Source organism: Haliotis asinina, chromosome 9, assembly GCF_037392515.1.
Source record: "Haliotis asinina isolate JCU_RB_2024 chromosome 9, JCU_Hal_asi_v2, whole genome shotgun sequence".
Classification (NCBI taxonomy): Eukaryota; Metazoa; Mollusca; class Gastropoda; order Lepetellida; family Haliotidae; genus Haliotis; species Haliotis asinina.
The window spans coordinates 4,674,276-4,690,064 of NC_090288.1; the positions used below are offsets into that span (position 1 = coordinate 4,674,276).

The following is a 15,789-nucleotide window of genomic DNA, read 5'->3' on the forward strand; positions in this document are numbered from 1 at the left end:
CTGTTATGTTTCACTGTATGGATAATAAATGTTCATATTTCCTGAGCGAGAGTTAGGGATATACCAACATTGGCACCCTGCTGCCGCCACATGTAGAATGCAACATCACAGAAGAACCACGATGTCATTGTTCATGAATTCACGTTACAATGACAGAGTGATATTTTACCCTTGGGCAAAGTATGAAAAATATGAACCTTGACATGTTCGTCCTCATAGGTAATAAATATATGTATTATAGTTGCCCCAGTGGAATCCTGATGATTACATCCCCAGCACCTCAGTCTTGTCTTGCAGTCAGTGTGTGTTCTCTGCATGACCTACTGGATCATGTGATACCTTGATTGTATGAGATGATGCTGGTGCTATCAGTCACTGGTTGAGACTTGATTCATTACAGGCTTCAGTTATGTTGCTGTTACTTGCTGAATCTCTGAAACAATGTTCACTTATTTATAACCCATGCTTTTGCACTAAGCAATACAGATTAGTATTCACAATTTGAAAACGCCATTTCACCTAGATTCTACCTCTACATTATATATTTGACAAATGTAATGGAAATGCAGTTAAATAGTGAATCATTGTACCACAGTTACTCTAAGTATGACTGTTACCAAATGTCCCATCTCTGTAGATAAATGATGGTTATTGGTGTTGTCTTGCAACAGTTGTGTTGTATCGAAGTGTGGACTTGTGAAACTCAGTATGTTGAGACCAGGAGAAATCTATAGATACTGGAAGTAGGTCAGAATTCTCTCCCAGTGAGTCCCAGGATCTCTAGTATTCCACATTGCAATCTCCTGTTATACTGCTTCTCTTGGATGAATAATTAACCAATCATACCAACTTGAACGATTTGCTGGTGTTTGGCATGCTGCAGTCCACGTGGCACGTTAGACAGCAATGGCTCAGGCATTATCCTTCCTGTTGCTTCTTTATACTATTGGATTAAACATGGTCCGTTGTCTGGACATTTGTGATACAGTGAGTATGTCTGGTGTTTCAACATCATTGGACTCTCAGTTCAGTACTTTGTGTTGTCATTATGGCATTGTGAATTCATTATTGGTTGTGAGCTTGGTCATGTTCTGTTTCCAGTACACATGCAGGTTTAGATTTACATACATCTGCTAAGAAGAGCCTGGAGAAATCCAAGCACTGGTTACTATTCATTGTGTCATTATGTATGCTTCAAACATTAAGCCAGTTGTTTTCACTTTCACCTAAAGCACTCTCCATGTGGTTTTGGGAAGTATTAACATACCAACTACTGCCAGTGGAAGATTTGTTGCTACTTTGACTTTCAAGGGTGCTTACTTTGGAATCCTAGATAAGACACCGACACACAGACATGGCTTGTGGTAGTGTTACAGCCGTGAGTCTGATAGTTGTGGCTGTGGTACAGACAGGTGGTGCTTGCAGACAAGAGCAGTAAGGCATCTGGTCAATGTCTCCTGTCTTGTGTCTGTAGGATTGTTTCACTCCAGATTCCGAACATTGAATGAATGGAATAGATGTCGTGGTTTCAAGAAGCAAGCTGCAGTGTGTTGGCTTAATGGCTAATCAGGAGTGTTGGTACCTGACACTTGCTGAGAATATTGCAAGCAGCTCTGGGCATGTAAAACTGTTTAGGGGATTATTAAAAGATACATATGCATGCAATGGCTTCATTCCAGGCACCAACACTGGCGACTTCAGTTTGCAAATTGTTCATGTTGATAATACAAAGGTCATAGAGTTTGAATTTATTCTTATCTAATAAAACAAATGAAGTATCCTGATGCCAAAACAAGGCAGGTTTAATTTGATTGTGGCTTCCTTAACTGGAAAAATCATGCTCTGACAAATACTGCCATACATTAAGTAGGAGAGCCCTCTCTGTGTGTGGTGATGTATGGAGCTGTTGCTGGTTTGTACTTGGCAGGCTAATTAACAGTTATTATACACAATGAGATGCCAAATTAATGCGGTAAGGTAACTGCACCAGACCACCATGTATTGAGCTTGATGGTTATTTCACTTCACCAGCAGTAGGCGGTTCTATTTTAAGATGAAATTTCCATGAAACTGGCAAATGACTCTTGTTTTTAATAGTGGCAGGATTGTCATTGGTCAGAGGTCACACTGATATGATGGTGAGGTTCTCATGTTTTCATTCTTTTCCAAGAAATTAAAGGCAAAGCACGACCAGGATGAAACAGAAATGGTATCCAGCTGTCAGATATGTTGCATGCTAGCCTTTCAAGTGAGGGCCTAAACACAAGTACATTATACCTTGCATGTTCTTGATGTCCCTTCTTGTGTACTCACGTGGATACTGGTGTTATTGCTAGTGGTAGGTATTTAGTAATGTTTTAAAAAGGTACAAACTATTTCATTCTGAACTGCTGAGAGGTTTGGTTGTCTTTCTGGTACATTGTTATGGTGAGGGATGATGGTATTTTCAGTACATTTTAGCCTTTATATGGTTCAAGTAGTGGAAGGCTTGTAGAGTCCAATCTCACTGAACTAACAGGCAGTTCACTAGTCCCTGGCTTCGGGTCAGTGTGTTGCGGACTGGTTCTCTGTTGGTCTGTTATTTTAGTCTTAATTTGAAACCTGAATCTTGTGAAGTTTGCTGAAAAAAGTTCAGCTAAAACTTTTGCCACGGGGTGTGCCAGCAGATTAATAACTATTCTGGGTTTTGTTCAGCGTTTATATATTGAAACCCTCCAATGAAGTATAAATCTGATCTTTATACATCAATAGGTAATTAAGTTGAACAATAATTACAACAAATATTGATGTAACCATGGTGACAAAACTGGGAGCTGGGAGCTTAGTAATGAAACTAATGTCCAATGGCCAAGCGGATGTTATGACACTCAGGGGATGCATCATCGTTGTCACTTTAAATTGAATCACTGATGCTGATGACTAGATGTACACAACGCTACAGAATAGTGTTTGAATCAAGGGACCATTAAATCTGTAGGTATATGGGATTGTGACAAGAACTTTGTTGATTTCTAATTCAGGTTACCAAGTAGGTTTGTGATCTAATTTTGAGCATTTTGTGAGTACTGAAATGACATTATACGAATATTGCTATGAGATGTGGAAACTCACTCACTCCACTCATTCCGCTTATTCCACTCACTCTATTCATGCACTAACTCACTCCACTCATTCCACTCATTTCACTCACTCTGCTCATGCACTCATTCCCCTTATGCACTCACTCCCCTCATGCACTCACTCCACTCACTCCTCTTATTCCACACGCTCCACTGACTCAACTCACTCCATTCATTCCACTCACGCCATTCACTCCACTCACTCCACTCATTCCACTCATGCACTCATTCACTCATTCATTCCCCTTATGCACTCACTCCCCTCATGCACTCACTCCACTCACTCCTCTCATTCCACACACTCCACTCACTCCATTCACTCCACTCACTCCACTCATTCCTCTCATTCCACTCACTCCTCTCACTCCATTCTTTCCACTCAGTCCACTCATTCCCTTCATGCTCTCGCTAACTCCACTCATGCACTCACTCCATTCACTCCTTTCATTCCACTCACTCCACTCCACTCATCCACTCACTGCTCTTATTCCACTCCACTCATACACTCACTTTCCTCATGTATTCACTCCACTCACTCCGCTCATTCCACTCATGCACTCACTAACTCCACTCATGCTCTCACTCTACTCATTCCATTCACTGCACTCATGCACTCACTCCACTCATTCCCCTCACTCCACTCATTCCACTCACTCCACTCATGCACTCACTAACTCACTCACTCCGCTCATCCACTCATGCACTCACTCCAATCCACTCACTCCACTCATGCACTCACTCCACTCATGCACTTACTCCACTCACTCCGCTCATGCACTCACTCCTTTCAACCACTCACCCTACTCACTAACTCACTCAAGGGAGAACCATTTTAGTACAAGAGGAAGTTACCAATACCCCACTTCCATGTATAGCATAGGAGCAAAAACACATCTCTGCTCAAAACTTCTCAGCACTGTGCACTTGTATATGTGTAAACCAGGATTCATGTGAGAACCATGCAAACATGGTTAAGTCCTTGGTACTTGAACCTCCAGTAGCAGTGCAACAGGATATCCCAGGATATAGCTCCTGTGTTGATAGCACTTATTGTTTGACTGTGCTGGCAGGAAATTAACATCATGGAGATCATGATTAACAGACTGCTGGTGGAACTTGGGGCTTGCTTGATATATCTTGGTTGATTGTTGTGGTCAGTTGTAGGGTTGTAGTTAAACATGTGGCAGTCTGTAACTGCCTCCATGGTATAGTGGAGAAACATGTGATAGTCAGTACCTATCTCTATGGTATAGTGGAGAAACATGTGATAGTCTGTAGTCTGAATAGTGAACTCATGTTACATCTGATAGTCTTGATGAGCTCAGTCATCATCATCATCATCATCCATTCAAATTATGGTCAATATTAATCACTGACATAGAAGTGAAACCACTTGTTTCCCTTTTGTATACTTAGATAACTTATGTTGTAACTTAAAGTGGACATGAAAGCATTAAATACAATGTTTATTTTTAAGGAGAACAGAGAGCATGTGATTGGAAGCTATGTTGTATCTGGATGTGATATCCATCTTTTGTATCACAATAAGCAATGTAGAGCTAGAATGAGTAATAGTATGAAGTAAGGTAATCTTGATGTCAGAAGACAAAATTATGTGTTTTTCTCCTGAGAATACATCCTACCATTGCTCCCTTTTGATTCCAAAGAACACATCCTTATGATTCCAAAGGATACATCATTCTGATTCCAATGGACACATCGTACCATTTATTTTTTCTGATTCAAAAAACACATTTTACTATTGATTCCTCCTGATTCCAAAAAGCACTTTCAATGATTGATTCCTTCTTATTCCTAAGAACATATTTTGCAATGGATTCCTTCTGATTCCTAAGAACACATGCTACCACTGATTCCTTCTTATTCCCAGAAACATACTCTACCTTTGATGCTTTCTGATTCCTAAGAATACATTTTACCATGGCTTCCTTCTGATTCCAAAGAACACATTTTACCATGGCTTCCTTCTGATTCCAAAGAACACATTTTACCATGGATTCCTTCTGATTCCAAAGAACACATTTTACCATTGATTCCATCTGATTCCAGTGAACATACTTTGCAATGGATTATTTCTGATTCTGAAGAACACATTTTACAATAGATTTCCTCTGATGAGGTATTTGTGTTTGTCTTCCAGAATGACTTCCACTATGAGTACACAGAGTGTGACAGCGAAGGGATGAGGTGGCGGGTGTCAGTGCCAGAACACAACAAGTGTGTAGGGGGAGCTCCCAATGCCCCTGTGCGAGGAAAGGACTGCAGTAAGTATCTTCCTCTCACAAAACCAGTACAAGTACTAGGGGTGAAACGGTTACCGTGATACTAGTAGAACTGCAGTATAGTATTTTGCCATCAGTTCAGCATATCTTAATGCAATCCAAAAATCCGGTGTTTTCATGCCATCATTTGTTTCTTGTCAAATAATGACAGTTTTGTTCATTCAAAATAGCAAAGATTATGGTTATTTGTTTTCCATTATATTAAAAAGTGTAAGATTTGGAACTTGTAAATTCTCTGCATTATGATCATATCTGATACTGCGAACTGAAACAAACCAAACCAAAGGCCTTGTGCTGCAATTTGTACAGAAATGTGGTATGAACGTACCATTTCACCCCTAACACAGTGACCCTAGTTCTATTTTCAGCAATCCTGTAGACCTACTAACCTTGTGCTTACTGCCCAGGAAGAAGGATGCAGGAAATAGATTGGATGGTCCAGCTAATTGTGTTGGTTCATTATGTGTGAAGATATTCTGATAGGGCATTGCTAATTCAATAACTGATTTGTCTAGTCAGGACTTAATTAGTTCCAGGCTGTTCTCATATTGCTGGGTAACAAACAAACTTATACAGGCATTCTCTCACCGTACAATCGGAACTGGTCATATATAAAATTCACTGTTAAGTTGAAACATGGTTTTGAGTTTTAACAATTGATATATGAACAATTTAAACAATTTAAAGACACCTTTGAAATGAGAATTTTTGGAGACCACTCCTTGATATATAAACGGGATTTTGAATTTTACTAATGCTTAATGCTAGGCTGACTCTAATACAGACATCTTACCTGAGGTAATGTCAGTGTCATCTTATGTTCAGGTCTCTATTCAGTATCATTTTCTTACTGAATGTTTCAGTTATCTTTATTTTTATCAATGCCATTGGACCATGACCAGAAGGAATTTTGAATCTTGTATGACTTCTTTGACAATGCTTAAGAAAGGCTGTTTCAAGAGCCTTTAATGTCCTCTAAATATTTTCCCCCCCCCCCCCCCCCCCCCCCCCCGTCTTAACACTGTAGCCAGTTACCATGTTAGTGTTTGTGTTGACCTACTTTTTCCATTATTTCAGCCATTGATCAGATGTGACAGACATTTGCTTTAAACAATGTCTTTAAGAAATTCATGAAGCCACAATTGCCAGCTTGAGAGTTGATGTTTCTTTTATGCTGATGTGGGCTTGTTTATTCATTGTTTTTCCCTCCGGTTTTGAGAGTTGTCGTCACTTCGTGAAGTTTCTGTCTTCTGTCATTATGAATTGTTTGCAATGCCACTGAAATCTTAAGTTGTTTGAGTACCAATACACAGTCTATTTAATATTAAGTATTCTTTGTTCATTACTTGACACAGTGGGATTAGCATGATTAGAAGAGTTGGTGCTCGGAACAAATATTTAAGAACCTTCAGTGCCTTGATCAACCCATTAGATCTTTACACCAACAAATATGTAATGAAAATAATTTTGTCTAAATGCTTTCACCTAGTTTCTTGATCCATTAGAAAACATGAATAATAGAATGCAAGTGGTTTTATCTGGAGCTGATTAAACATGTCAGGTTATGTTGTAGTTTTGTGGTGAGTCTGTACCTTTTAGAGTTATGAAGGTATCAGTGCGTGTCACTGTAAAAATTCTATGATATATTAAGTTTAAACTTCAACTAAAATTGTTGGGTACAATGTGTGAAGCCAATTTCTGGTGTATCCTGCCATCATATTACTGGAATATTGCTAAAAGCAATATGAAATGTAAGTATCTCATGGATAATCAGGGTCTTGAATTTTGAAGCTCTCTTAATGTTAAGACAGTCGTAAGTCAGTGTTAATGTATGGCACTTGCGACTATCTTAGCGCTAAGAGAGCTTCAGAAATCTAGGCCCAGGACATTTGCATAGCACTGATTTCCACACCTTATGAACTTGCTCTAAGCACATTTTGATATCTCCCAAAGAAATAGGTCTTGAGATGAGCTTTGAAAATATCAAGTGAAGGAGACTGTCCCAGATCTTGGGGAAGAGAGTTTCCCCCCACGCAAGTTCATTAATACACCAGTCAGGGCTTTGTGTAGATTCTCTGTGCCACAGACTACTTAGACTTGGAGTTTTGATCTGTAGCACCTGTTGCGTATGTCATATGTATGATGTTACATGACAGAATACCAACCTTTACAGGAAATTGTATTACTTGTGATCTATGGAGGGAAATTTCTAAGTATGCCCTGAGCTGGTGTCTTTTGTTGTTGACTATGTTTTGTGTGTTTTGATGGCAGCTAGTTGGATTTAAGTTCAACTGAGGATGGGATCATTCCTGTAGCATAACTGTTTCTCATTTATGGAACTTTATATCAATATGAGTCAAGTGCTGAACTGATGACTTTTGATGTTTATCTTTTACTTTTAATAAGGCAATAAGAGTTTGCCTAAGATTCAAACTTTGTAACCACATACATATCATACATCATGCAATCCTTTTAGAGTTTTGATTTAGAACACATTGCCAGCAGTCATTGCTTGTTTTGAAGGGCTTTGAAATTAATCCAGTGACAGTGCTTGGAGACGTGTTTGCCACTGAGACCTGACTGAGTGCTTATAATTCAGTGGGCATTAAAAACAAGCAAAGCATCATGCACCATCTGTGGAATAATTTCATTATGTTGCTGTTTTGTCATGGAATTGTGATTCTGAGTTTTCAAATATTCATGTATTGTGATGCATATTCATTTTCATATGAAAAGCACCGTTTATCAAATACTTCTTAACCATTCCTAGTGTCAATTATAGGATGCGTGATTGCACAATTCGTGCTAATAATGATCAAATCGTGCCTCATAGAATTAACAGAGCGCACACTGTCACGCATAGTAATTTGCTCCCTAACTACCTAGCAAAAAACATACAGAAATTTTGACAAGGTATGACTTTTTAATTCGGAGTCGGTCAGAGTCAAGTTCGAGTGACAACATGTAAACATAACAGAGTAACCTCCCTTGGTTAAAACCAGTATCGGCACTGGGGAAACGAAATTCCATTCATATCAGTATGAAAATAGATAACATTTTTTGATGAAGTTATGATTTGATTAATTAATTAATTGAAAATGTTAGACTATGAACATAGTGCTTGTTTACAGCACTTGCAAAACACAGTTTTGTCGATCTGTTTTAGAACATCAGTTTGTTTTAGCTTCGTTTTCAAAATCAGACAATATCATCACTTGAAGTTGCAGACGACAAATGAATACGAAATTCTTATTTACAACGGTTTGTGGTAGTGTTGCGTGAATAATGCCACGCAAAAGAATGAAAATGACTGACATTTTTAGCACAAAATACCACTGAGAAAGCAACAGTGTCTGCTATGTCTCCCCAGACCGATACATCTGTTAAGGAGACGTAATCGAAAGGCGAGCAAAACCCCAAGACTGACCCCAGTCAGGGGGACTCTAAAAAAAACAAACCCAAACCAATGATTTTTCATAAAAAAATGGTTGCAAGAATGGCCATGGCTCTCTCAAAATGAACTTGGTGCTATGATATGTGACTATTGTAGCCAATATGAAATGAGCAATGGTTTCACTGGTGGTGGTTGCAATAACTTTCGTACATCCACACTATTTGGGAAGACAGTAATACTGGTATTCCCCCCTACATTTTCCAAATCCCCCCTCCTTTATTTGTAAGGGGGCGACAAATCCCCCCTACATTTTCAGTTCTAGAATAGACACTGATTCCTAATTCATGATTTTGAAAGGCAAAAAGCATGTCATGAATTGAAGGAGTCATTTTGTTCAGTCATGTCATGACGTCAGTTGTTCTCACAAGCTGTAATATGAATTTTTCTTTGTCTAGTGAGGTATATGATTTGTATTGTGTGTTTGTTATGCACATATCACTCAATTTGTGACTTGTGAAAATCTGGGTTAGAATTGGTCTTCTGCAACCCATGCTTGTTTTAAGAAGCCACTGACAGGGCTTGCTGTCTTGATTCACACACATTAACAAATATAAATGCCAAGATCAATCCTCATGATGTCAATCACTAGATTGTCCGTTACAAATTTATTGTTTTCAGACCTCCTACATATGGTCGTAATATTGCTGAGTGCAGCATTAAACACCAAACAGGAAACTGACTTGGTCTGGTTATTGGGAATATTCACACCTAGAGTTGCAAACTATGATTCTTCTGTTTCAGCATTCACATGCAATGCAGGTCAGTTTCTGGACATTCAAGGGGACCAGGAGTGTCACCCCTGCCCGGCAGGCACCTACTCCCTAGGGGGAGGAGTCCGGTTTGATGACTGGGACAAACTCCCAACAGGGTTCACCATCTCATCAGAGGCCTTCGGTGGAGGCTTTATGTGGAGGAGCCACAAGCGGGATGTCAACTGCAGCAGGTAAGCAATACCAGAGAGTTTTTCTTATTTATAGTGCTAGCCCACTGACATCCAAGATGCCACAGATACACTCATATAACCCAGTCAGCTCTGTGACACCAACCAGTCCTTGTTTTATCCCCTTTCTCCGAAAGGCCAGGCATGTTAACTGCAAATATCATGGATGAACTTTAATACTGACACCCTTTCAGTCTCTATCCACAAGACAATGGAGGCAGTTTACCTCTGTGTTGAAGCCTGAAATACCTGTAGCCAGTGAAGGATAATTTTGATCTGAATCAGATTTGTTGTTTTCCTGATGTACAGAGCTTATGCATTTGCTTACATCTGAAGAGTGGTTTCAGATGGGGCTTCATCTGCATTACAGTGATGCTCCATAGTACTTCTGCATAGCGTTTGTTTCCCCATAAGATTGATGGACCTCTCCTTGACTCTGTAGAAGAAATTTCTCAGGAGCTAGGTGTCTACAATCTCATTAAGCACCTTGAAAGATGTCATCATGTTGCTTCTGCTGATCACATGAAAACATAAAAATGGAAAATATATTGATGAGTCTACTCATGATTTCATGTTACCATGGATGCTATCAAAACTGGATTTATTGATCATTCCCTCAGCAAGCTTTCTTTTCCTCTGTGAATGACTTTGTTGTCAGATAATAGTACTTGGTTGTTTGGGAGCAGTACTTGGTTGTGAAAGAGCAGTACTTGGTTGTTAGGGAACAGCACATTTTTGTGGTTGTTAGGGAACAGCACATTTTTGTGGTTGTTAGGGAACAGAACTTGGTTGTCAAGAATTGTAAGGGAACAATATTTACTTGTCAGATAAAAGTATTTGGTTGTCAGTCAGGAAAGGGTACCGATAGCTGCCTTTCCTCGGTTACGTTTAAAACTACTCATTCTAAAAAGTTTCTAATAATTTCCAAACTGACATCTGTAACCCAGTAATATTTGTTGTTTTCTTTATGAACTCAATAACACATTCACAGTCTGATATGTTCAGAATAAAATAATTAGCAACAGTTTGCAGCAGCCTGTTAATGATGTAACAAAATGTATGTCAATCCTGAATGGGAAATAATACCATTGGTGTTAGTCAGGATAGATTGTGAGTTACTGTCAGCTTTGGACAGTTCAAACTAGCATGGAAGACTTTTGGAATATTTTGGTGTGATAAAAACAGTTAATTGGATATCAAAAACAGCTTTAGTAAGACGATTAACTGGTTCAAAATTGTCGCAGCCTTATCTCCACATGACACTGATACCATTCAAACACAGCATGACACGATGCTGGTCACGTGTTGTTGGAAACTGATGTACGTGTCAGACACATCTGTTCCTACTGTCCTGGTGCCTACAGACTGGAGCAATGTCACCGAGACCTCTATGTGATTGAAGCATATAGGACAAGATATTATAAACATGTTCTCAACTTGTTTCCATTTGCCTGTTAATTCTGGAAGATGAAACATAAATGCATAGCAATTCAAAAAATGAAAATAATTATCTAGTTAATATTTATGTGGCAGATTTCTGTAATACAGAGGACTTTCGTACAAAGACACATAGAATATCAAATAGAATTTTTAATTGCCCAATAAGACTATTTAAGAGGGATTCATATTAACAATTCTTAGGCAATGAAAATGAGATAGCAGCCATGTAACAAAGAGATCATGTTCACACACATCTCCAAAAGGGTTAACACACATTTGCCACAATAAGACATTGTAACAAGCATGTAGTAGAGTGGTTTATCCATCTCTGCTTACCAACTGAAGTAAAGGACCCAAAAATTTCAATGACAATAACAAAATGAAACACATTTATTTCCAACTTTTACCCCAACCTACATGTATAGCATAAACTTACGAGTGAACTATTTTCAATACAGCAGCAAGATCAATCTGCAGTTTGTTACTATTTGCAGACATTGTGATTTAGTTGACTGATATTTGGGTATGTGATTTAGTCTTTATATTTGTGTATGTTTTATCAATAAGCATTTCCATTGTAAAATCTATCTGCTGTTGTTGGTTGTAGCCAGTCAGGGAAACAGATGTTGGCACTAATACTGGGCCTGTGTTAAGGGAGTGTGTTGCAATCCATATTTGCTGCTATTCACATGGTTCAGGGAACATGCAAGAAACCTATTTCACAAGCTGGGGTGATTCAAAGTAGTCAGTTGACTGAAATTCCACATTTAACATTCATCATCATGTTAGTGTGTTTATTCCGAAAGCTTTGTGTTTCCAGCAATGTAATCACCTTGATTCCCCTTGCTGTATTTAAATGTAAAACACATTCTGTGAATTTGTCACTTGTCATTTTTTGTGTCTGTATGTTAATATGGTTATATTCATTGGCTTATCAGTAAGATCAACGTTTCTATGGTAACACCGAGAATAAAGAGCCAATCATGTGAAATATGCACTGAACTGGTTACCTTTCATGATTAGCAAAACTATGGGTTTTAATTAGACAGTGGTATTAGTTATTAGTACTGATAACAATTCTATCTTCCAATACGCTCAATACATTAGACTGCATAGACTACAATACACTGAGACTAAGTTTACTTAGACTGTGTGTCATTAGAGTTGCTCCTTTAGTGCCTGCATATGGACATAATAGGGTTTTTCATGACTGAAACATGCCATATATGTCAGCCTACGAAACATTTTCTTTTTTCATACAAATTACAGACATAGCCGATAAGTATCTATTGCTCTAAGACCTGCCAGAGAGTTTAAAATTTTTTATGAAAACTGTAGACAAAAGGCGCAAGGATGCAATTGTATATATGATCCAAAATTATTCTTCCATTTTGTGAAGTTATAAACAGTTAAGAATATGGCCTGGAGTGGCTGGGATGTCAGTGATGTCATTAGAGTGTAATGTCATGGTAATCTGTGATGTCACAATAGTCTGACATGTGATCCATTTTCATGGAAGCAAAATCTGTTTTGAGACATTATTGCCTGACCAGCCTGAAGAACTGTATCAGCAGATGACAATGTAAGGTATTATCAACATGTTTTGAGTCTATTTGAATAAAATGGCAACGGACTACCTTGTGTCAGCGATTTTATGAGCTAAGTCATGGCATTGTCCATCAGTGATTATTGTGTGGTACTACAAATTTGCATATATTGATGGAGTATATAGAATGGAATATTCAACAGTAAATCGATACCACAGGTCGTCAGATGTGTAGATGAGGCATTCAGATGAGATATTCTTGAACTGGCCAAATTAATGGCCATGTTAATTAGTGTCTGTGTGACTAGTAGGGTAGTCCCCAGACACCATGCTGGTCCTAGAAGGAGGCTTATCTCCCGGTCATGTGATGTGACAGCTGGTCAGTGAATACAGGCATTATTGTCATTATACTGGGGTCTCTCAGATACGTGGGACATCTGATGTGCAGGCTGCAGCTCAGCTGAAAACACAAATTCGATACAGTATAGGACACATAAGCATAACAGCTAAAGCCCTGAAATTCTACTGATTTTTTTTTTCAGGATACATTTATTATAATTTAATGTTTACAGTATCGTACAAGTGTTACGTTTGTGATTGCACTTACTTTGTAAAGTAAAGATTCTATTACTTATGTTGGGTTTAGTGCCATCAAGGATTAGAACCCACATCCTCAGGCAGCTAACCACTATCACACAAAGCCTGAGCTGCCTAACCCATTCAGGATCCGCGGCATCTCACTGCTGCAAAGTTGCATGTAACTCTGACTTGTGTGACAAAGAATCTGATATTTAACTAAGAACATGTTACACTAGAAACTGTTTCTTTTGTAATGTGTGACAGTAATGTGAAAGTGTCAGTATAAATCTATGTGTTACCATACAAAATCATTAGCTTAATGTAACTAATGGATCTAATAAAATATTTTAGCATCGTAACACTTTTCAGTGTTTACCTGTTTATCATTACAATTTCTTACCAAATGTTGAATATTTAATATTTTCATTCAGCTTTTTGAAAACCACCTGCCATGATCATGATGGTGGACTGGATGTGTTTGTTCTCTCACATCGACAGGTGCCAGTCTCATGATTAATAGACTAGAGGATATATGACATGATAACTCCAAGCAGGTGTTACTGCCATTATACAGTGTATCATACAGGTAGATTATCCAATAACTACTGAACGTCAATTGGCAGGATGAGATGACATAAAGTCAATATGTTCACTTGCATGTATCCCTATACTTAGTGTTCGACCAGGGTTCAACTGAAACTGGCAATGATGCCTAAAAGAATCAATTAGAAATATCTTCTTCGTAATAATTTGGTAGCATAAGTTATGGAGATAGACATAAATTAAATGGAAACTTAGCTCTGATCCACAAAGTGTTTTTACCACTACAACATTCATAAGCATATTATGAACTATAGACTTTCTGCAAGGTGTAACTTTATGGAAGCTTTTTGGATTGGGACTCTGGAGATATGTATGCATGTGAACATTCTTAATGCACAATAATCATGAGGTAAAGTTTGGTATTGAGACATAATAGGCTTAAACTGTGAATCAGTGTAAAGGAAGGCGGCAAACTTTGAAAGTTACAAGTTACGTTTAAACACCATTCACTAAATATAAAATGGTCATTTGTTAACAATGTTAACAAGTAGAAGTAATTTGAGTACATATATGTCTGCTATCAGTTTGTGAGATCTGTAAGATCTGAAACAAGTAGAAGTAATTTGTGTACATACATGTCTGCCATCAGTTTGTAAGATCTGTAAGATCTGAAACACAATGCTAACATTAGAAACAGATGTAGCAATGGAAAAGCTTTACCAAAGAATGACCAAAGACAAGAATGCCAACAACAGATATATTTGTCTTGGCCAAAGTGTCACTGTATCAGACTGTCTCCCTGGGAATCCTGTCCTATTGATTTATAGCTCGTCATCCTCGTGTGTTTACAGCAGCTCAGTGATTGCCTTCAGTTGCAGCACTCAGCCCATCAGATGGGAACTATTGTCATGTTATTTTACACTCTCACACAAACAAGGAAATAATATTACTTTGGAGGAGCCGATATTCCTACCTTGTGAAAGGCTGGTCCTAAGCAACTTCTCTTTAGAGACTTGTAATGCTTTAGACCCATTAAGATGTTCTTGTTGAATGTGTTCAGGGGACAGATTGATTTTTGAGTAACTGACTAATCGTCTCACTGTGGAGTGATAATGGTTGTATGTGACATGTTTTGTTGTATACAACACATTTAGCTGATGATATTTGAGTTGTAGAGTAGTTTAGCTATGAATATATATACTGTGAGTATACATTCTGTTTTGTATAAGTGTATAAAAGTACAGACTGAAGAATGATTCTATGTGTTCATAGCTGGTCTAATCCTGATCGTGATTCGTGTGTCTGCCTGATGTATTGTGGGACTGGGTCTGCTGTGACACAGCATTAACGCTGAAGGAACAAGTATGATGATGGTAATTATGAGGTGAAATGAGACGATAATGATGAACAATAATCACCAACATGGGGATGTGTGTGTGGATATGGAATGGCTGTTGAGTCTATTTGTCTGATGTCATTTATTAGCTGAACAGGCTTAAACATTAGGAATTTATTGACCCTTACAGTTTGGAATGTTAAGCAGTAGGTTGGAGCCTAAGTCCAGAAACATTCTGTTCATTGTAGTTAACGGTTGGTAATGGTTCATGAAATAAAATTCAATTCTGCTGAAAATTTAAACAAAGATCTCGTCTCTGTAATGAAATTTTATAATTAAAACGGTTCAAAATTGTGTTCATAAAATAAGATAAAAAGAGAATTTCAATATCATGTACTTTTAATCCTTGAAGGTTATACGTTTTTCAGTAATTGGCAAAAATATCAAGTCTACCTGTCAACATAACTTTATTTCTATCAATTCTTCTCATAATTATGATATTTTGCATAAAGCCTCAGTCTTTCTATAC

General features: G+C 38.1%; 1 protein-coding gene across 9 annotated transcripts in view; it reads left to right on the top strand.

Moving 5' to 3' along the window:
• LOC137296025 (endosome/lysosome-associated apoptosis and autophagy regulator family member 2-like) overlaps positions 1 to 15,789 on the top strand; it is a 65,270-nt gene that overhangs the window by 8,532 nt on the left and 40,949 nt on the right. For all 9 annotated transcript variants that reach the window (XM_067827663.1, XM_067827661.1, XM_067827656.1 and 6 more), the window contains exons 2-3: positions 5,281 to 5,404; positions 9,618 to 9,819. Coding sequence is in view for 8 of the 9 variants with exons in the window: in XM_067827661.1 (XP_067683762.1) it covers positions 5,281 to 5,404; positions 9,618 to 9,819 (326 nt within the window). In the remaining variant the exon portion in view is untranslated. The remainder of the gene's footprint in view (positions 1 to 5,280; positions 5,405 to 9,617; positions 9,820 to 15,789) is intronic.